We start from the raw sequence: 21,203 nt of genomic DNA, 5'->3' as shown, positions 1-21,203 counted from the left end.
GGAAATCTGCCTGGATGGTAGCTCTTAAGTGCACAATCTTCTGATTACTCATCTGTTGAAAGATCTGCCATATCTTAATTAGAGGATTTATCAATTTATTTTCAATTCAGCCCAAGCTAAAACAAATGAGGACGTGACATTTCTTGGTTAACTTACGGGTTTATCATCACTCCATTGCCAGGTTCCCAAAGAATCTGGACTCCTCTTATTCATTCCAATCCATACCCATCTGTCATTACTGTAAATAAACAAAGTAAAATCTTAAGCCAAATATATGGTTCAGCACATTTAATAGAAAAACTGACCTAAGTCATTGCATCACTTAGGTTTGAGCAGCAGAGCCAAAAGTTTACTCCTGCAAATTGTAGCAGGTCAAAGAGGAAAATGGGCCTAGAGTCAAGGTCCTCTTCCGCACTTGTAATAGGATTTGTAGGTTAGTTTTCTACGTGGTCAGGGACAGAAGACTAAATTATGTAGTTCCTTCATTCACTGCATCAATTGTCTCTTGATATATTCTTCTTCCAGAATCACACACTGTATCTATTTGGCTTGCTTATCCTTGTCCATCTCCAGGTCACCTCTCATCAGCTCAAATACACTCTTCCTCAAACTACATGAAAACTTCTGCTTACACAAAGTAACTGACTTTGCATTTCCCTTACACTTATCAGTGATACAAACAAAACACAGGTATGTATTTCAACTGTGCACCTTCATAAAAGAGGCCCGTAACATCACTGACCTCAACACTTGCTTAAAAGAAAGGTGATAGATATTTGCTCCACTGTACCGGATTACAGTCAGAACTGCATTTTTACTTTTACTTTTTTATTAGATTTTACTTTTGTTTTTCATAAGCAAGGGATTTATAAACTGAAAATTTCAGTTATGCTGCACGACACAAATTGATAAGAAAAAAAAAAAAAGGTGTTTACAACAGAAATACTTAAATTTGCAGTAACAACTTTAACCATACTCTTTACCACTGCTTATGAATCCAGGATACCATGACAAAATGAAGCATGTGTCAAACTGCAAGTTTAGTTTTGTACTGCAGCTTCTACTTTTGGAAGTATCAATTTGGTTCTAGCTACTGAAGTTTATGACAATTCACTCCAACCCACTACCCTGCCCAAGAAAAGTAACAGATGATATCACCTAACAGCAGCAGAGGAAAGACGCTAAGGTTTTTTTTTGTTTTGTTTTTAGAAATGATATCACAGCTGATGTGAAGTCCTACTGCAGTGCAGCAGTGAAGAAGGCCCACTCATCGACATGTTCTGACTGAGATAATGAAGCATCAATGCCATAGTACAGGGCTCCTGTAAAACTTTATCTGGAGCACTACTCCATCAATTCATGTTGCACCAAATACATAGAAGGATATTTGAGGCCACGCAGAATATTTGAGGCAATGAAAGTTTAGTTTATTTAAAAGAATTAAGGGTTTTCTTTTCTAGGCTTGAAAAACAAAGGGAAGAGATATAATTGTTCTTTACATTATATTAGGACACTAGGCCCATAGGAGGAAGAACCATCTGAGGAAAAAGGACATTGTGTCTGAAGGAACCACAGATCAGAAGTAAATTTAGACTCAACTGGAAATAGGTTTCTGACCAGAGGTCAGGACTTGGAGAAGTCTCCCAAAAATGTAGTGATGACAAATTATCAGAGTGATTTTAAGATAGAACTTGGCAACTTTATGAACATAACTTTATTACGTGGAGGGATGGACTTAAATCCAGGCTTACCAGCACAAGAAATTTTAAGAAATCCCAGGACAACATGAAAAATTTCTTTGCTAAGATCGTGACCCTGCCTTCCCACACACATCACCATAAAGATGCTAAACTGAGCATGAAATGGCTGACACAGCAGCACCAAGAAAATAACTGAAACAGCCTGGGAGATCTCAAGGATGTGTTTCCTAGACCGTTAGTATCAAAGGGTGAAAAAAATAAAAAAAACAACAACAACAACAACATCACATTCCAACAGTGGGTTCATGACAACAGATCTGGAAGCTTGCCTTTAGGACTCACGCCCATGACAAACGACAGCACAGCCCAGACAGAGTACATAGGCAAAGCACATGAGAACCAGGAAGGGCAACAGCATTTTACTTGGTAGGCCTCCCATTAGGGGGAGGAAAAAAAAAAGAAAAAGCAGCAGCCACCAGTAAATCTCACCCTTCCACACACCAGCATTAATTTCTGACATCAGTGTGATATTGTGATCACACTAGTGTGATCTTACCATACTGAACAGTCTTTAGTCTTTTAATATCACTAAAAAGCCTTTAAAGAGCCTGAATGTCCTACATCACTCCAGAGGGAAAACTGTAAGCCATTCACCAGCTGTCAAGCAGCTAAGTGGCTTTTGGCAATCTGCCTTTAGGATTTTGTTGTTCTGTGATTATTCTTTCCAGTTATGAATCAGACACTGCTTAACTCTCCCCTTCTGGTCGTCACCTACAGGCCTCATGCAGTTTAAGTAATTGATCATCACAGAGGAATATCCGCTAAAAAGAAAGTTTGAGACACTCATTTCAAAAGGATTTGCAGTAATAAACTGATGAGCTAGAGCAACTTTTTCCAAAGTCTTTTAACTTGTATAGGCTTTTATGTAATAAATAAATAAATATAAAAGGTGTGCTAGGTCAAGTCCAGCCTGTCTCCCAATTTCCAACTATTAATCTGCCAACAGAACAATGTTGCCCAGCTGATCAGGCATTTGCACATTAACATACATTTTTTCATCCTTTGGAATTGTTCAGACATGAAAATTAATAGTTCAGTAACTGCTATGCTATTCTTGATGACACTTAACCTTAAGTAATTACTTCTGATAGCCCTCCAAAATAATACTATCACTGCATTGCAAGAGTTCTATTAACCACGTAAGACAAGTATAAATTAAGACTCTTGCAACTGAGCTTGCAGCAAGGTATTTGCTTGTACTTCAGCTGTCCGTATCCTCACTGGAAAACATTTAAAATCTATCTTGTGGACTGCTATCAAAATAGATGTATCACTGCCAAAGTATTCTTTGAGTTACCTTCCTGGAACTGCATCTAAAGCCTAGGTTATCCTGAGTTGTAACCTAAAAAGTAAGTGCAATTAGTGCTTTATAACAGACTTCACATTGACTAACAATGAAAGACCCTAAACCCTGCAGTGTTTTTTCTCTCATACAGAAAAAAAATCATAAAAGGCAACATTGTGCACAAGTCAATAAATGCTGTTTAGATCAACGTGAATGTAATGTAAAACAGTACTTTTTCTACTGTCATATTCCAACTGCTGAAATAGAAGAAGGATTTTTTTTGTCCCTTACGTCAGCTCCAACACAAGATTAAGAGCCTAAGTGAGGTTACAGCCTAACTCTAGATAAGAGGTGAAATATAACAAACACGCATATATCTGGGCCAATGCCAGAATGGCGCAATTTAAAAGGACTGCTGCTTCTGATGGCGGTATGCATGAAGCCCATTTGATCGCTGCTCCTCCCTCCGTAACAGGCTACTGCCACTGACCAAATCTCCATCCTGCTAATCAGCCACTCCCTAGCGGAAGAGCAGAGAAGCTGTATTAACCCAATTACTACAGCTTGCATCTCATTTTTATTGTTGTTTTGGTCAGTGTGTTGAGAGTATGATCAGTCTTTTCTTGCAAACTCAAGTGTTCATGAGGATTTCTAGATGCAGTGCAATCATACAAGCAGTGCTGTGCATATAAAAGGCAACTGGTTTCTTTCCAGTAAGGTGTCCTCATTGAAATGTTATTTCTAACCAATCCAAGCTGTTACTCTCTTTGCATCCAATGTCGCTGCCACGTATAAGCTGCAAAATGCTCAGAAAAACAATCTTAGAAGAATGAAAGTAAGTTACCAGGATCTGTTCTGCCTGTACCGTGTCCCTTGAAGTTAAAATATGTTATCTCATATTTCTTTCAGACAGGAAGGCTGGCAGGAAAATTTTATTTTCCTTTCCAATGGCAATTGCCTGATTTGGCTGGAACAGTTCTAGTTCTTATTTGCCTCTAAGGTGGAATCTGAGTAAAGAACAAAATGGACTAGGCAAGCTGCCCTTTTCCTGGTGAACCAAACTGACTTTTGCTAACGTTTAAAAACAAACAGTTCTCAATGAGTCACCGGAGAACTGTGCAAGGGGAAAAAAAAAATAAAAAAAAATGCCAAGGTGTGGTCCTTCACTGAGCCAAAATAACTGCACTGAATGAATACTTCAGGTCAGACTTTGCACTGAGTAAATGCAGGACAAACTGCACGCCAGTGAACTCTGGCAGCTAATCTCTCCTAACATTACCTTAGGATGATTTCTCCCAGTTACCTGAACTGTCTGTTGTTCTTGGTGAAGTAATTCACTTGTTTTCCTCTCTCCTTTATCAAATGAGCTTATTTTCAGACAAGCTACCCATCACTCTTGATCTCTAAAATGCTTCATATAATCACCACTTCTGAGTAATTAATTTGAAAGTATAACCAAATTAAACATCTCATTACATTGTCTAAACAAACATTATTTAAAATGCTTTATCAAGGCAATATCAAAACTATTGTATTTCTATTCAGGAAGTTCTGCAACGTTTCAAAAGAGGTTAATCCTGACAAAATACTGTGTTTTGGTTTATACTGGACACATGCAGTTACTGCAACTCTGACAAAGTCAACTTATTCTGGATTCAATATATTGCCCCATATTTACATAGTGGGCTCAATATATTGCCCCTTGTTTAAGCCCTGCTAAAATAATACTGAAGTACTGGGACCCTCCTTTCAGGGAGTTTCTGAAATATGGGAACTGCATAAGCATCATGTGTCAGATGGCTTTCTGGAATGACACAAGTTTTCAGCTTTAAACTCCTAACCAAAAAAAGGCCATTAACTATAATTAATACCAGAGATAGTCTTCAGGCTGAAATGTACTTCCAAATATTTGTAGGAATAGTAGGAAAATAAAACTAGTTAATTCTCTATTCATATTTGATAGTAAATTAGGCACACTAAAACAAAATCTGTAATTGCAAAACAGTGTACTAAGATCTATAGCTAAAAATAATCTCTGCACTGATTTTTATTTCAGGCACTTTAGTCACTTTAGCAAAGGAGTCACAAGTGGCTTTTAACAAACTAAGCCATCTATTTATAGACCATATGAGTTTGGTTTTGTCTTTTAGTAACACAAACATTAAATAATTTTCATGACTTGTGCACTTCTAAAAAAAGGTTCACTGGGTTTTCAAGAAGGCATCTCTTCAGTCATCAAATTTTAAAATTTAATCACAGCATTGTACACTGGCAGCTTCTAAAATAATCCTGATTTTGTTTGTTGATGAAATAAATTAGGATCACATAACTGGCAGCATTTGAGTTTAAGCTGGCAAAAGTTCTGAAAAACCAAGCTGCCAATCAAAAAAGCATATTACACAAGGATCTGACATCACACCAGTGCCTAATAAAGCTTTGCAGTGACAGTTCCTTTGAATAAATAAAAAGCCTTAGATTCATAAATTATGTAGCATTTCATTTGTTGATACCAGAAAACTCAACACACCCATCTAATGCCCATATAGTGTTAGTGCCGTTATGCCAAATGGGATCTCTGCCAACCAGATTGCTGGACACTACATTATTCACATTTTCAAAAAAAAATAGCACCCAATTTAGTCAAGAAGCATTTCATGAATAAAAATGAGACTTATTTGAAAAACTGAAATAATAACTCATCTTTAAAGAATGTATCAGTAAAGAATAGGAGCAACTACAATGCAGTTGTACCAAAATTCAGCATAAAGAAGGAAACAACACAGATTTAAATTTGAGCAATCGAAGATGCTCAAAGTAAATATCTCTTTTCTTGCATTCCCCCTAGCAATGTGAAACATTTGCCCAAGCTGTACTCCCGTGACATTTTCCAGGAAGGCAGTGACATGCCAGCAGTTCAAATGCCACATCTAGCTGTTTACTGTGGGAAACAGTGTACACTGTCTCATACTTGCCATTTGGGGTCAGCAGCAGCATTTACGATCTACACCCGTGTGTGACTGAAATCAAAATTGTAGTCCATGGCTGTTTTGTTACCTGATTATTCTTCTCAGGATAGAATGAAGTGCCTTGATTTCTTCTGTATTAGTAAAGCTAGGAAGGTGGCCTCCTAGTGCTTCACAGAACCTTTCCGCCTCTTCCCAAGTCCTGGTTCGCAGCACTCTTTCACTGTGGAAGAACTTCGCAACAACCAGCCATCAGAGTAGAAAATGACACAAGTGACAACATTTTTAAAACTCTGTTGCACTACTCAGATATGGACACCTCTTGCTGGAATGAATAACGCGTATCTCCATAGGGAGAGATCTTGATTTTAAACTTGACTTCTTAATTATTTTATTTGTTCCAGTTTGTTCAACGACAGCCAGACTTTGAAGTTTAGCTGACAAAATTTCTTTCAAATGCAACATATTCCATATGGCAGAATTTCTCTGTTTTTCTTTACCAGAAAGATTTTTAGAAAACAACACCCAACTCATTCCAAAACCGCAAGCCAAATTATGTTTTAAGCGATGGTGTTCTTTAAAACGTATGGTGAACTGCAAAACCCAGTTTCCACTGACACCAAGCCCATTTGGGTGCTAAAGGTGAAAAAAGTTCTTCAGCACCTTCTTTGCTACCTGCATGTGTCAGTTTCATACTTGGCTCATACACCTCAGCTAACATATTCACTTGATCCCCTTGACTTCAGTCCAAGCCAATTCCCGTCAGCAGGATCTCCCTGCACAGACATGCTGCACTTGGTCAACAAGAGTTTTGGAGAAACTGCCAGAGCCAGCTGTCACACCCCATCGGCTGAGCAGGGACAACTATGCTGCACATCAGCAAGACCCACACACTTGGGATCCTTGCCCACAGCCTTGTTATGCGAGTTGTGTTTCCCGACTTTGCTACATGAGCTGTGTACAGGACACAGCTCATTGCAGGCACTGGATCTAGAAATAATGAACATACAATCCAATAAACAGCCTCAGTTTTACCTTGATTAGATTCTTAACAGTAAGAAAAAAGTGCACTTCTAAATGCGAATTTATTTAAGCCATTCCAGCTAACAGCATGACTATTTACTTCCACTGTTTATTTCAAGAACAGTAAAATGCAACCAAGGCAGCGTTTTTTTGTTTTGTTTTGTTTTTTAAGAAGTTTGATATCCACATTCAAACCAGAAAAAAATCTCATCTTCCCCATCTGCGCCCTTAAGAGTACAAGAGAAGGAGATTCAGAGCACCTTCCTTTCTTATTCAGGTGTCTGTGTGCTGGATGATAGCAATCAGGCTAAGATACAGACATGGCACCCTCCATCAGTACTGGGCTCCTGAGATGGAAGCAGGAGGTGAATGCTGTCACCCCACTCAGCTCTAATGTGCAGAGCTGGCCACAGATCAAGAGGGAGAGGCACACTGCATCTTTTGAAAACCAGCACAGGATGAATGCCTCCAGATGTTCTTGTGCATCAGTATAAATCAGCAAGAATTTTTCCTCCCTGTGTAATACATCCTCTTTGAAATATCCTTCAGAGCAGTCATAAGACATAAAATGGCTGATCACATACTTGCTGCAAGACAGTAACAAACAATTAACATCCAATAGGAATAACTTCTTACCTTGTAGCAGGCAAGGCCTGATCCATTGTGCCACCCAGGGGGACAGGGATCAGATGGCTTCGGAAGCACTTCTGGTTCCTTGGGCAGCCCAATGTACTTTTTACAGACAGAAAATGCTTTTGTGGTTTTACAGTCCTTAGTTTCCCACTTTCCAACAGACGTCCCACTGGGCATGGCCACACATCCTCCTGAGAACTCTAAAATTTAAGCCACCAAAAAAAATATTTAAAGCCATTGGTTGGTTTTCCAAAAATACAAAGATTTCTGAATGACTATTTTATTTCATCCTTGGAGCCCCCTAACATGGTGCTCCAATGCTTGCTGAATGTAAAATGATAGCATTTTTAAATTTTTTAAGAATTTGTTATGTTTACCTGGTTGCAAGGTATTCCAGTTAGTGTATGTCACAGCTTCATTTTTTTCCCCATCCACTGCACCCCAGGAATATGTTCCTGTATGGCTAATATCTTGCAAACCAGTCCAGAAGTATTTTTCTTCAACTTTGGTGTACTTTCTAATCAGACTGTTTATAAATTCTTGCTCAAATCTGAAAATTCACAGATTAATCTCAGTCAATATTTGAAAGATAACTGAAACTACTGAGTCAATCTGAAAACCAGGCATATTATTACATGAGTTAGTTCAAATGCTTGTCCAGGCAGTCCTGTATTCAATAACGGGTCAGCAGGCTGAGAATTCAAATACATCTGAGAAGTCTTTACACTGTAGGTTTGCCATGGTCACACCATGGAAAACATAGTTTGTCAGTTCCCTGCAGTAGCAATTCTACATCTATTTTTTCTGTTTTAAACCATTGCTTAGAATATGGAGGTTTGATGACTGCATCTCCAGGATCCTACTATAAAGCGCACAAATAAATTACAGAAGTTACTTTACCTGTTTGTTACTGTAAGATTGCACTGTGCTCCAAATGAAACTTCTGCTTTATAAATCCTGTAACAGTAATTTCCATGCATCTCCCATCCCTGGTTAAAGAACAAAAAACCACATTTATACTTAACAACCTAATTTAGGCATTATCTGCAGAACAGGAACCACTGCTAACATTGGTTGGTGTACGCAAGCTGACAAGCATATACAAGAAAGAAATGCAGCACATCATACACAGGGTGCAGTATTATCAACTCTCGGATTCACAGTTCTAAGAAATAATGCAACCACAGAAATAAAATACACCACTGTTTTAGCTCAACTGTGCAAAGTCTTCTGACTGCTATGTGCATTTAGAGAGAGAAACACAAGGGTGACAGCCTAGTCCTATTCAAAACAATAGGAGTTCTGATGCTGTTCCACCAACGCCAGGATTCAAACAGAGGAATAATAAAAGGGCGTTATTAGCATTTCTTTACTTCCAAAAAAAAATCCTTTATGCAGAAAATGTTTGAACTTACAGAAATTCTCTTATTCAAATCTTTTCCCCATAGTTACATGGAAATTTCAAGGAATATTACTGTGCTCTTTGCTAGCCTACCAATGCACTGGTGTCTGAACAGCACAGAAAGCTGTAACCGCTGGCAGTCTCTGAAAAGACAGAGTAAGAATACCCCCAGGTTGTAAAGAAAGGAAGATATGGGGTAAATACGCTTTCTGTTGCAGGCAAGACACCACATAAAACTTAACAAAAGAATTCTGAGTAGCTAGTAACTCCATCCCAAGATTGTTCAAAACAGAAAAGACTTCCAGACTTATTTACACTATAACATGTTAGACCTAAAAAAACTAAACAAAACAAAAAACTTCATTCAAGTCAACAAACAAAGATGAGAGCCTAGTGAAACAAAGCAGAAACCTAATCTTTCTCATTTATCCCTGCACATTTCTCTCTGCACATCCTTATGTTGCAAAGTGCTTATCCTAAATTAAAAACGATGTTTAAAACAGAAACTACAGAACAAATGGCATTAGCAACAATATACCTAATAAAATCAGATTATTATTTTTTTCCAAACAAATGAATAAAACACACCTCCTGGATCCAACCTCGTAACACTTTCACCCATAAACAGTGGTAATACATCCAGCCCCTTCACAGGAGAATCTGAAGACACACCAAATTTGGCTCATACTATAAAAATGTTCTTTTTCAGCCAAGATGTTCCACATGCTTTATTTTACAGGCATTAAGGAAATAGGAAGTAGAGAGAATAAGTAATTTAATATAGGCTTCTGAACTAAGTGAAGGTAAAAGATATGCAGACTTGCTATTACCTCATCATATGAGCAGCTTTTATCTGATTTTGTTTCATTCAAAATCTCTCCTCTTTTCTTACACACATATTTCAATTTTTCTTCACAGGATTTGACTCTCCACTGTCCCAACTGTTAGAAGGAAAGAAAAAAAGAGTATTTAAAATACTAAAATATTTCCATAGTGCAGGAACAGAGTTTTTGGAAGTGGGAAAGCCGCAATGCCTCAGTTACTTGTACTTGCAAAAACATTGAGAGTGGAATACCCTGGATTACATGCATAGAAACATGTTTTGAAGGAAGAGAGAAAACTGACAACGTGAAGATGGGATAATTCTGAATCACCTCTGAAAAGGAAAGAAATAGGCCAGGGGAGTGCCAGCTCTCTCGTGGATCAGAGAGGGTACAGGGCAGGTGGGCTCAGCTCACTGCAGAACTGAGGGGCACGTGAGCTTCAGTGGACAGCACAGCAGGCAATTGCTCATCCCACTTTTCTACTGGAAGTGGGAGGATGGGATACAGCCTGCTTCTCCCAACATTCATCTTTGAGACCTTCTTTCCCCCACCCACTCCCTGCTGCTTCTGTTCTCTCCCTCCCAGCTGTCTTTATCCACTTCCTCTTCTCTCACCAACATATCTCACTGCCCATCCTTAAATAGGGAGGCCCAAATTGATCCCAGAAGTGACTGAAGACAGCTTCTCCTCTCAAAAGCTGGGCCCACCTCCTTCCCAGCTCTCTGCTATAGACAAGCAAAAATAGCATAATCCAAAATTCCGAGCAACAGGGACAACTAGTTGGTCAACAGCAGTGACAGTCTCAGAGCTGTAAGCAATTTCTGCTGTTCTTTGTGGCACACAACTAACAAGTGCTGGCTAAACAGTTTTAAGAAGTTCTCTTTTAATCAAATGGCTATCTGCATTTTAAAGATTATTCCAAAAATAAAATCATTCTTCTGATTTACCCCCCTTGACTTTCACACACATAAATGTCACCACTACTATGATGGAAAAAAAAATAAAAAACCCAACGCCATGTTCCTACCTTGCCTGAATATGACACACAGTTAGGAGTGATGTTAAAAGGAACTTTTGGTTCATTCTGATCCCAATACGTAAAATCCACAGCTGAGTGATCTGACCATTTGAACAATGTTGGTACGTCTTTATTCCTGAGACCCATCCACACTTCTTCTTTAGCATCTGTAATTTAAAATTAGGGCAACACAGAGGTTTCAGAATAATCCTTAAACTAATTAGAAAGGAGTGATAAAAAATAATTTTGCTGAGTTCACATTCTACTTAAAAGCATAATGCTTTTTTATTATTATTATTACAATGAGAAAGGAAATTTGAGACAAGCCCAATTTATTTTTTAAATCATACATTATATTCATGAATGTGAGTACACTTCACAGAGAAGGTAACAAACAGGAAAAAAATACAGAAAATAATGAACGCACAAGAAAAGAAGCTCAAACGAAATCTCATTTTTACAGTGCAGACAAAAACGTAAGACTACAAAGTACAGATCATGTTTGTTAGTTCAATGACCCAGCAGTCAAATATCCAATCCAACTATCTAAGATTCTGTTCGAATGAGAAAATTGAACAGGTATTAGGCATTAGGAATTAGGCAAGCTGGCCCATTCAATAAATAAATACATGAATAAAATAGATTAAATTAAAACAAGAGCTAATACAAAGGGACTGGACCTGAACTCAGCAACAGCCTGTGTACAAGCTCAGCATTAACACCTTCGTTTAGAGCTACAAGTTCTCACAATCATATGCTGGAACATGAAAAGCAGTTTGTAATTTAAGATGCACAGCACTTGGTGCTTGACTTTTACAAGTATCCCAACTCACCATTATGAAGCTTTGTAACAACCAGTTCGACATCTGCCAAGGAGTGTATGCTGATGAGGTTACTCTTATTTGCTTTGCACAGTTGATCTGCTGAACTCCAAGCAACCTGGTTGTGTATCAGCATGTAGCAAAAACCATTGTGGGGAAGCCAGCCCATATCACATTGAGTATCCAAGTGTCTCCAGAACTCTAATAGTGAAGAGAAAGTGAATTAGAAGGTTTTATTTTACATTGGCTGGTGCATTGGGTTGGTATTTTGTTCATGTCTTAAATCTGCCAGCACCCTGAAAGCAGACAAAGCAGCAAGCAGAATTTGTTCACAGATAAACAGCACAGCTCTTCAGGGCTGATGTTTTAAGAAAGGGTCACAATTTAGTCAAGCAAATAAACCTGACTGAGCAACATTATGGGGATCAGTAGCATTCTGGGGCCACAAGGTGGGCAAGAGGAGAAAGTAGTTAGTGGAAGTGAGTAAAAAGCTGGAATTCTTACTAAGCTGGTCTTAGTGTAAGTGAAAGTTTCAGAAGTAACTATAAGTAACATTACAAGAGCAATTAAAGGCAAAACAAGTTACTTCATTGCAGGACAGCAGCTTCAACAAAAAGTTGCTTGTTTTGCTCCAGCAGGGGGTTTGTACTTTCATAGGGCATTATTATCCATATTTAGAGCAGTACCGTGAAAAAGAACAATTTTGAATAACTCAGAATGAAACAAATGTTTAGTTTTAAATAATTCTTATTCTGAAAACTAAGATATTCAAGAATTCAGACTGTTTTTATGCATGCTGAAAAAGGTGTATGTTAAAAGCTTTTCTGTTTCAAAATATAAAATGATATGCTCAAATCACAAGAATTTTGGTTTATAATTATTAAAACAATGTATAAATATTAGTACCATCATCACATACCCCAGCGAGTAGCCAGAGAACTGATGTGGATTAGTGTTAAGATAAAAAATCAGATTAGGTAACCGAAAATTAGTTTTTCGGGGATCGTTTATAATTTTGACCCAGTTTAAGTTAATTTATATGGCTTACTTTTTTTTTTTTTTCCTTAATGGCACATATCTTCCCTGGAGGAGCTGGAAAGAACATGCCAAAGCCAGAGACACTATATGTCACTTTCCACCTCCAGGCCACTGTTTCATTCCCTTTATCCTCTATCTCTACCCCTCATTCGAGGACAATCAACTTCCAGTGAAAGTTTCCTCATGAGAGCACCGCACTTCTGAGCCCTGGGAACTGCGTATGGCCAAAGCACCGATGGAAGAACAGGCCGTGGACATGGGAAGGGTTGGACATCCAGGTGTAGGTAAATTGCCAAAAGTATGGCAGAAGTTATATGTCAGAGCTGAACACTGTAAGAACTAAAGCACTGTATGTGTATTTGTGTGGCGGGAAGAAAGAATGAAGCTTTAAACTGTTCCGTTTTTCCCCATTGTGTTATCAACTGCTCTAGCAAGATAAAAGTAACAGATCCAATAAAGATTACACACTGGGCGAATTACCAACTCTTGCACTCTTGATTTCCAAAAAAATGGTTTCAAAAGATGGTAAGGTCATTTAATTACTTTTATTTGAATTCAACAGAGTTTGAACCTGGTCCCAGGTAGGTCTCATTTTATGTTAATAAACTCCAACAGTGAGAGAAATGGTCTTAATGCAGTGATGGAAAGCTTTGAGGTGCAATTGCCAGTTCCAGACTTCCAGCTGCACATGAAAAAAAGCACAAGCTATGGAGAAAAAACATGATGAAAAGGGCAGGACTGTGCTGGGAAATGCTTTATGTGTGAATGAGAAAGCTGTGAAAAATGAAAGCTGTTTGTGATACATCGTCTTGAGACTGAAGATAGAGAGTTTGATTCTGCTCTGCTAAAATACCCAAAGCTGCCGTGAAGTGTTTTGGCAGAGATGCCTATGAAGGCTTGGGAAGGAAGAAAAAGACTGCATAAGTGAACATTACTCACATACTAACACACAGGAACAAACATGCAAGCTGTCCTACCTGGGAGGTTTGACGCTTCATCGAATGACTTCTTGCAAACATACGGAAGTTGAGTCCCACAGTGATAACTCTGCCACTGACCTGAGGCAGCATTCATCGCCACACAGCTAGTTCCATCCAGAGGGGACAAACTCTGCATATCTATAGGCAGAAAAAAAAAGAGCACATGTTATCAGTGAGCTTTTCAACGCAGTAATATATGCTGCATATTACAGCACCTTGTATTTGAAGAACATAACTTGCTTTGAATGAAGGCACCTATCCTACCACAGGTCCCAGAGAAACTTTTTTGTGAGAGAGAAAGTTACAGAACCAAGGTATCAGGACTTTCATTCCAACATTTAATCATCTAACCAGGCAGAATGTTCTATTTACAATACAACAAATCTTTGGCCGAGCACTTTCCCAGACGAGAAACATCTCAGGGGAGAACCCTTTTTGCAGCTCTCAGTTTCCTTTGGCAGCCTCTTTCCAGACCAACTCCAAACACAGTTCTGCAGTTTTGCAAATATAACCATAATTCTTACCTTAACGGATGAGGCCCCAAATCAAAAATTTTGCATAGGAGAACTCATTTTGTAGTCCCCAGCTTCCCCTGGAGCCCCCTTCCAACAGTACCTTTTGGCTCTCTTTCTTTGAAGCCTAATGCAAACCCCACCTGTGCCCCACACAAGGCACCTGTTTGCCCTGCACTGAGTTTGTTCAGCCTCACACAGAAAAGTCTCAGGGTGGAGCTTAGCTCTTCATGCAAGAGAAGACAGGACCAGGCTTTTTTCAGAGGTATACAGTGAAGTGACAAGAAGCAAAGGAGACAGCTTGCAGATAACAAATTCCAGGTAGATATTCGTAAGTATTTTTCATAACAAGGGTATTCAATAACTGGAATAGGTGGCCTAGAGAGGCTGAAGTATCTCCATCTAAGGAAACACTACAGTGTGGCTGGACAGGCCCAAGCAACCTGATGCACAGGGCTCAGGAGCTAGACTGGGAACCATCTGAGATCCCTTCTGCCCTGCAGCTCTAACTTTTTGATGACAAGACTAGTCCAGCAGCTGAAATAATACTGGTGACTTGAAAACATATTTGTTACAATTTCATACCTGTACATTTAAGCTAAAATTTCTCAGTAAAATTAGTAAGTGTGCCAGGACTGCAGACTGAACTATCCTACTGTATCCCAGCATAGTCTAGTCTCTAGCACTGCATTACAGTCCCACAGGGTCACCACAGTTGCAGAAGATGCAGCAAGGAGCAGAAAAGTCCTTAAGCTTTCCAAAAAAAAAAAAAAATGAAAAAAAAAAAGAAGAAGAAGAGACTACACTTGGAAAATCTAACAGACATTTTTCAGCAAATCTTTAAAAAAGTAACAGAAACCACTTCTCTTTTCACAGAATTAATGTCACAGCCTAATGGAATAAAACTATTCTAGAAACTGAAGGAAAAGAGAATTCCATTTTAAAAAGGTCACGTTCAGCTTGAATGACAGAACAATGTTAGCTACAGTATTCCTGACTATTACTCCTCCAGGATTCTCATATATCAATATCCACATCATATTTCTGAGAATATTACAAATACATGCTGAAAATTCCGATCAAACAAGACTCTCACTGATTCTATAGGAACTTGGAAGTAATTAGAAAAGGGTTTTCAAAGGTTTTACACTTCTTTCATCTTCGCTTCAGAACAAATGTAAGCAACCTTGAAGACTTCTAAGTAATGTCATTTCTTGCACAAACATCAATCATTGTAATATTTGAGGGAAGTCAACTCCATCTGTCAGTGAGAGGAGAAATTTAGCAGCTACGGCTGCGGTAGACTCCTTTGCTAAAACAGACCTCAAAGATATCATTCAAGTTAGAGATTTCCCCTAATATACCATAAATAGAGAATTAGTGGAGAAAGATTCACTCTCTAGAAGGAAAGGACGCCTTCTGAACTTTTAACAGAAATAGAGCAATGATTGTTTTAATGAAGTCCAATGAAAAAGAGAAGAGGAGAAAAAAAAAAAGAAGAAAAAAGGATAATGCTAGTTTCTGTTCTAAATATTGTTAATACCACCAGAAACATCATTACCTGGATGCCAGTTGACAAAATTCAAAGGCTTGTGATCTGACCACTGCCAACCTCCAGAAACGTCCAGTTGATTTAAGCCAATCCAAAAGATCTCAGCGATGTCATCTTTAGCTGGATATTTATTATTATTCAAGAAAACAATTAGTATAAAATACTTATCCCTTATTGGGATCTTCCAAAATAAAAACGTTAACAGGGCTTGCATTAGAGGGGAAAAAAATTGCTGCTACAATCAGATGTGCAACTTTTCTTGAATCGAGGAGGAATTCAACCACGTCTCCCCTCCCAGTGCCTCCAGGTATTGAACATTTGATTTTATATTCTCAAAAGCACACTGATAGTTCCTCCAGGCCAAGCCTGAACATCAGCGAGAATGATTACACAAGATGCTAACATGCTGCTAAAACACCAGTGTAATAAATGTGCATACACCCCAATGAACTGCCACTCTGGCCCATATTTGAGATTTTGGGAACATTACTTATATATAAGAACAAGAGCTAGCCACTGCAATGAAGTCACACAGATAAAAGCAAACAAACAAACAAAAGAAACACATTTTTCTAAAGTTAGATCAGCACCTCAGTTTTTGTTACATTAAGTAGAGCACCAAGGCATTTAACGCAGGATTTAAAGACAGAAACTAAAATGTTGTCTTCACTGATGTTACTTAACAACACTTCCTAATGTTCACGCGTGAATAAATACACCTACCTTGTACGTAACTCAATTCAGACGCATCTTGGATGCTAAGTAAATCTCCCCCTTGCTTTTGACATGAAATATAAGCTTCCTTCCAAGAAAGAGCAGACTGTGTATTAAATTGGTAGCAACTTTCAGCCCCCGGATCATGTTCCCAGATATCCTGACAGCCATCCTCTGTTTAAAGGAAGCAGAAGGTACGTTTAACTATGGCTATAATGAAATATCAGGAATGTTTCAAAACAAAAACTGTAATATTGAAACTTTATGTATTTTTACATTGAAATCACATATACTGCAGAGTAAGTGCGTGCTGTCAAGGCTGCAGAAGAAATGTGACCTGTTTTTACCCAGCTTACCAGTGAGGTGTTACGCCAAGGTGGAGCTGTACGTACAGACATGAAGTGACAGAATGCTTGGATGACTATTTAAAAACCCAACACACCTGGCTGTAAGCAGATTCCCCATTTTCCATCATGAGTATAATCTTCAGATGTTGCGCACCATTTCCCACCCGTGTGTGTTTCATCCTGAATGCAGTCATGATGCCAGGTGTCATTATACAGAAAGGGGAACTCACAGGGTTTCCCATAGGAGTTCCCATCTTTGGTATAAACCTCTGTACCAGGGAAAAATAAAGTAAAAATTAATAAAGGATTAGATACAAGTTGTCTGGGCAAGCAAAGGACACCAAATATATTGTTATTGGTTGTACAGACATGGTTAATTTAAAAGCACCCAAATCACACTTGTGGACTTAAAACACAGTATCTTGTTGTTATAGATAATATGTAGCAATGCCAGAACTGAAAGAAATGAGAAGAAAATATTTTTCTGTACTTTTTCTTCTGTGTGATGCATAACACATTGGAAATATCCTCCCCCCTTCCTGGTAAGTCAGGGACAAATACGTTGTCCTGTTGAAATCCAGATGGTTCACACAGAATACTACAGAACAAGGTTGTAGTAATCAACAGACACAGAAGAGTGAAAACGTATTGCAAACTGGAGCCTACTGGGCTCTTCAGCCTCGCCACTTTGAAAAAAAAAATCAAATACAATGAAAATTCTCCTCCCAAATAGGATAAAGCAAGTTTCTACCACTTCTGCGCTCATTAAATTTTAGATGAAACTGGCTTCCGTGGCAAGTGAATAGACTACCAGAGTAAAACAAACATGGTTCCAAACGGTCCAACAGGCTGCGAACTGACAGCACATGCTGAATTTGATTGTACAGCCTACCAGCTGTACAAATCCTACTTTTAAGGTAACAGAAAAATTCACATCTCTGTGAAGGGGACAGTTTCAGTTCTGATACGATGTGGTTGATATTTCATCGTAGGTTGTCACAAAAATATGGGGGTGGTTTTAAACATGCTGAGAAAGCTACTTGGTAACACAACTTCTCCAGCTGTGTAGATATATATTTTTTTTCTTAAAATAGTTAAGATTCATACTTGAATATCAGTATCTCTCTAGAGCAAAACACTCTATTGCTTTACTGATCAGTCTTTTCATATGATTAATTTTCTGAATTTATTGTCATAAATGTAGGGGAAAAAAAACTGTTCTCCATCCAAACCCCAGTACAAACTTACCATGGTAAGGATACCGACATATATCATCAGAGGAATTGTTGCTTCTCCACTGGTCTGATGCATTTATGTTTGCAGTTACATAGGTAGTCTTCACAGTCACCTTGTACTGCGATGCACCAATGATAGAAGCGTCAGCACATCGCCACCACAGCATTAGTTCTGAGTTACAATCAACCATTTTCAGGCGAGATGGTAATTTGGTGAATATATCAAGTCCCAAGCACTGCCTGGATCCCAGATGAAAAAGGCGATTCTGGGATACCCACTTCCATAAAGCTTCGCTTGTCTCTTTGCAGTCATCTATCACTATCCGTGAGTTTTTAACTTGTATGCACTTGTTCAGTGTGTCATGGCGAATGGTAAAGGCATTGTTGCCTGGGTAGGAACAAATCAATATCCACGTAAGAGTATGAATCAGTATCACTTTCAGAGGAAGTTCTTTTTAAAATGTTTAATCACATTCTGAGGCACACTAGCACAAAAGTACAGTGACAGCTGTTTTTACATTATACTCGGTCTCTTACTGCAGCTTACCAGTAAGTACATATTCCTGCACTTTAGCGAGTATTCTTTACTTCAGTAACAACAACAAAAAAGTCTCTTCCAAAGTTATTATGAAACGAGGGGATAAAATGAGGCTGCTTTCTAAGTCCAATTCTATCAAACAAAAATAATCTTTTAATTATAACACATACTGATTGGATCAATCCCTGATTAATTTGCAAGCTTAGTGAGTTAAGAATCTTGTCTTTGATGCAAATGCAGTAACACACCACAGGCAACATAAAATATAATTAATAATAATCCTCAGTTAGTAAGCACTTTTTTTTTTCTAAACTGTGTACCGTGTAAGACTGATAGCAGGATGGGCTCACGCTTGAACCAGCTCATGGGTGCAACTGCATCATTACTAAAAAAACTGGCACTGCTTTTTGAGGGAGAGACTTTTCGAATGAATATTCAGCTCACTGCAAAACTACACAAGGACGAAATGCAGGGCCCCTAAGATCCCAGACAAAACATTAGGAGTATCATTTTCAAAATGACACAGCAACACTAGTTCCACTTTCAGCTGAGACTTAGCTTGTCACTTAAAAGAAAAAAAGAAAAAAAAGAAGAGCTGACAATGCATAACATTTAATTTTAAAGAGATATGGATCACCTCACTGTTACAAGCTGACGCCTCTGACAGTGTAACACCTCTATGACAAGTGCCAGTAGGTTTAAGCTAGCCAGGAAAAAAAGTGGCCTAGAACTATTTCTATGCCACAGTAAAGATGGCCCCCCAGTATAAAATGTTCGTTAACCAGGCTGAAAAGGACCTCTGCTGTCCCAGACCCACAAGGCTATTACTCTGCTGCTTAAATAAGGAATCTGCTGAGTAGTGTTTTGTATTTAATAGTAATGCACTGTCAATCACATTCCTACTGCGTTTTTTTAATATGACTTAATAATAGGTTTGGCTGAACAGCAAGGAAAATATTCAGTGATGTTATTCAGTGAATTTTACCACTATTTCCCAGTATACTAGTGTATTTTCCACTGCATAAGTGCCAAATAGTCTAAATGGTACTGAGCTGGTCAAACTGTAAAGAAGAATCTCTAAGTCAGCCACCACGGAGGTGACTTTTTCTAAGTGCACGTTTTAACCAACCCTCTCTTTCATCCTCTTTATTAACTAAATAATATATTTTAAGCAGCCAATCCTGCTTTTGTGGTATCTTTTTACCCTGTGCTTTTGCCACACTTTATCTTCCTTTTGCTTCTTATTGTCCCCTCCAGACTTTCATCTTTTCAGTTTCTTGTAAGTTGCTCTATGCTTTTCCCCAGATCTCCCCTTTCCTCATTCTTCTTTCACTTCTTCCTGCATAACCTTCACTCTTACATCAAGAGCAAAACCACCGCTTTTTAAAATTTCCCCCCAAAAAATCCAGTTTTCTCATCGGACCTCTCTTTGCGGCACTTTTTGAAGAGCAGTGCTCAGTTCCTCCCATTCGGCGCCCTTACCACGAAGCTTCACGGGGCACTTTTAGCTACAAACTCTTACCATGAAGCTTCACGGGGCACCTTTAGCTACAAACTCTTACCAGGTAGCTTCACGGGGCACTTTTAGCTACAAACTCTTACCAGGTAGCTTCACGGGGCACTTTTAGCTACAAACTCTTACCAGGTAGCTTCACGGGGCACTTTTAGCTACAAACTCTTACCAGGTAGCTTCACGGGGCACCTTTAGCTCCAAACCCTTACCACAAAGCTTGACGGGGCACCCTCAGCTACAAACCCCCTCCTGTCACTGCAGGGGCCGCAGAAAGGCGTGAGGTGGCAGGGCTCGGCGAAGGGCTGGCGCTGTTCGCCACCAGCTCTCACCGCCCCAGCAGCTCCGAGACTTTCCTTGAGGTGAAAACTTCCGAGCTGCTTTGTGAAGAACAAGCCTTCCTCCTGCCCCTCCGCACACAACGCCGGACAAGCCAAAAAGCCGGTCAGCCCCCCCCTCAGCCACGGCGCGGCCGGGGGAGGCAGGGCAGCGTCACCCCCCGGGGCTGCCCGTGAGGAGGAAGGCCCCGTGCGGAGCAGGGCAGCCCGGCTTTTCTCTTCACCCCTTGCCCGCCCAGCAGCCGGCCCGCTCCGCACCGCAGGGCCTTCCGCACCGCTCCGCGCCCGCGCAGCGCCGGCTGCCCCCCTCGCCCCCTCACCCCTCAGCCAGGTGGGCTCCCGGCTTACCTGCGGGGTCCCGCCGGGCCGCGCAGCAGACGAGGAGCCAGGCGAGCCCGCAGGCGGCCAGGCCGGGTCCCGCCGGCCGCCCCATGCTCCCGCGGCGCGCAAGTTGCGCGGAGCGGCCGCGCTGAGGGGCTCGCCGTGCCCGAGCGTCGCGCCTGCCGCCGGCTGGCCCGAGCGGCGAGCGGCCGGCCGGATTGGTCCGCCCCCGTGGCGCGTCACTTGTTGCCAGGAGAAGAGAGGCTCCGGGTTTGCGGCGAGGGGCGGGGCGGGGCCGGGCGGCGGCCGCGGGGTCGGGGCCGCGGGGCCGGGCCGGGCAGGGCCGGGGCGGCCGTCCCGGGCGGAGCGGAGTTAGCGCGGGGGCAAGG

The 21,203-nt window shown here is 40.1% G+C and overlaps 1 protein-coding gene across 1 annotated transcript in view; it reads right to left on the bottom strand.

Annotated features, from left to right (window-relative positions):
* Positions 1–21,050, bottom strand: part of LY75 (lymphocyte antigen 75) — a 47,306-nt gene extending 26,256 nt beyond the window's left edge. The window contains exons 1-14 of the mRNA XM_080601162.1: positions 20,842–21,050; positions 18,121–18,495; positions 16,968–17,141; positions 16,535–16,699; positions 15,821–15,931; positions 13,745–13,885; positions 11,742–11,930; positions 10,918–11,075; positions 9,897–10,007; positions 8,565–8,653; positions 8,042–8,214; positions 7,668–7,864; positions 6,100–6,242; positions 157–238 (exon numbers count right to left, since the gene is read on the bottom strand). Coding sequence (XP_080457288.1) covers positions 157–238; positions 6,100–6,242; positions 7,668–7,864; positions 8,042–8,214; positions 8,565–8,653; positions 9,897–10,007; positions 10,918–11,075; positions 11,742–11,930; positions 13,745–13,885; positions 15,821–15,931; positions 16,535–16,699; positions 16,968–17,141; positions 18,121–18,495; positions 20,842–20,926 — 2,193 coding nt within the window. The 5' untranslated portion in view covers positions 20,927–21,050. The remainder of the gene's footprint in view (positions 1–156; positions 239–6,099; positions 6,243–7,667; positions 7,865–8,041; positions 8,215–8,564; positions 8,654–9,896; positions 10,008–10,917; positions 11,076–11,741; positions 11,931–13,744; positions 13,886–15,820; positions 15,932–16,534; positions 16,700–16,967; positions 17,142–18,120; positions 18,496–20,841) is intronic.
* Between the last annotated feature and the right edge of the window lie 153 nt (positions 21,051–21,203).

The sequence above is a fragment of the Anser brachyrhynchus genome, assembly GCF_964034855.1.
Source record: "Anser brachyrhynchus genome assembly, chromosome: 7".
NCBI lineage: Eukaryota > Metazoa > Chordata > Aves > Anseriformes > Anatidae > Anser > Anser brachyrhynchus.
This window is presented reverse-complemented; position numbering and strand designations above follow the sequence as displayed.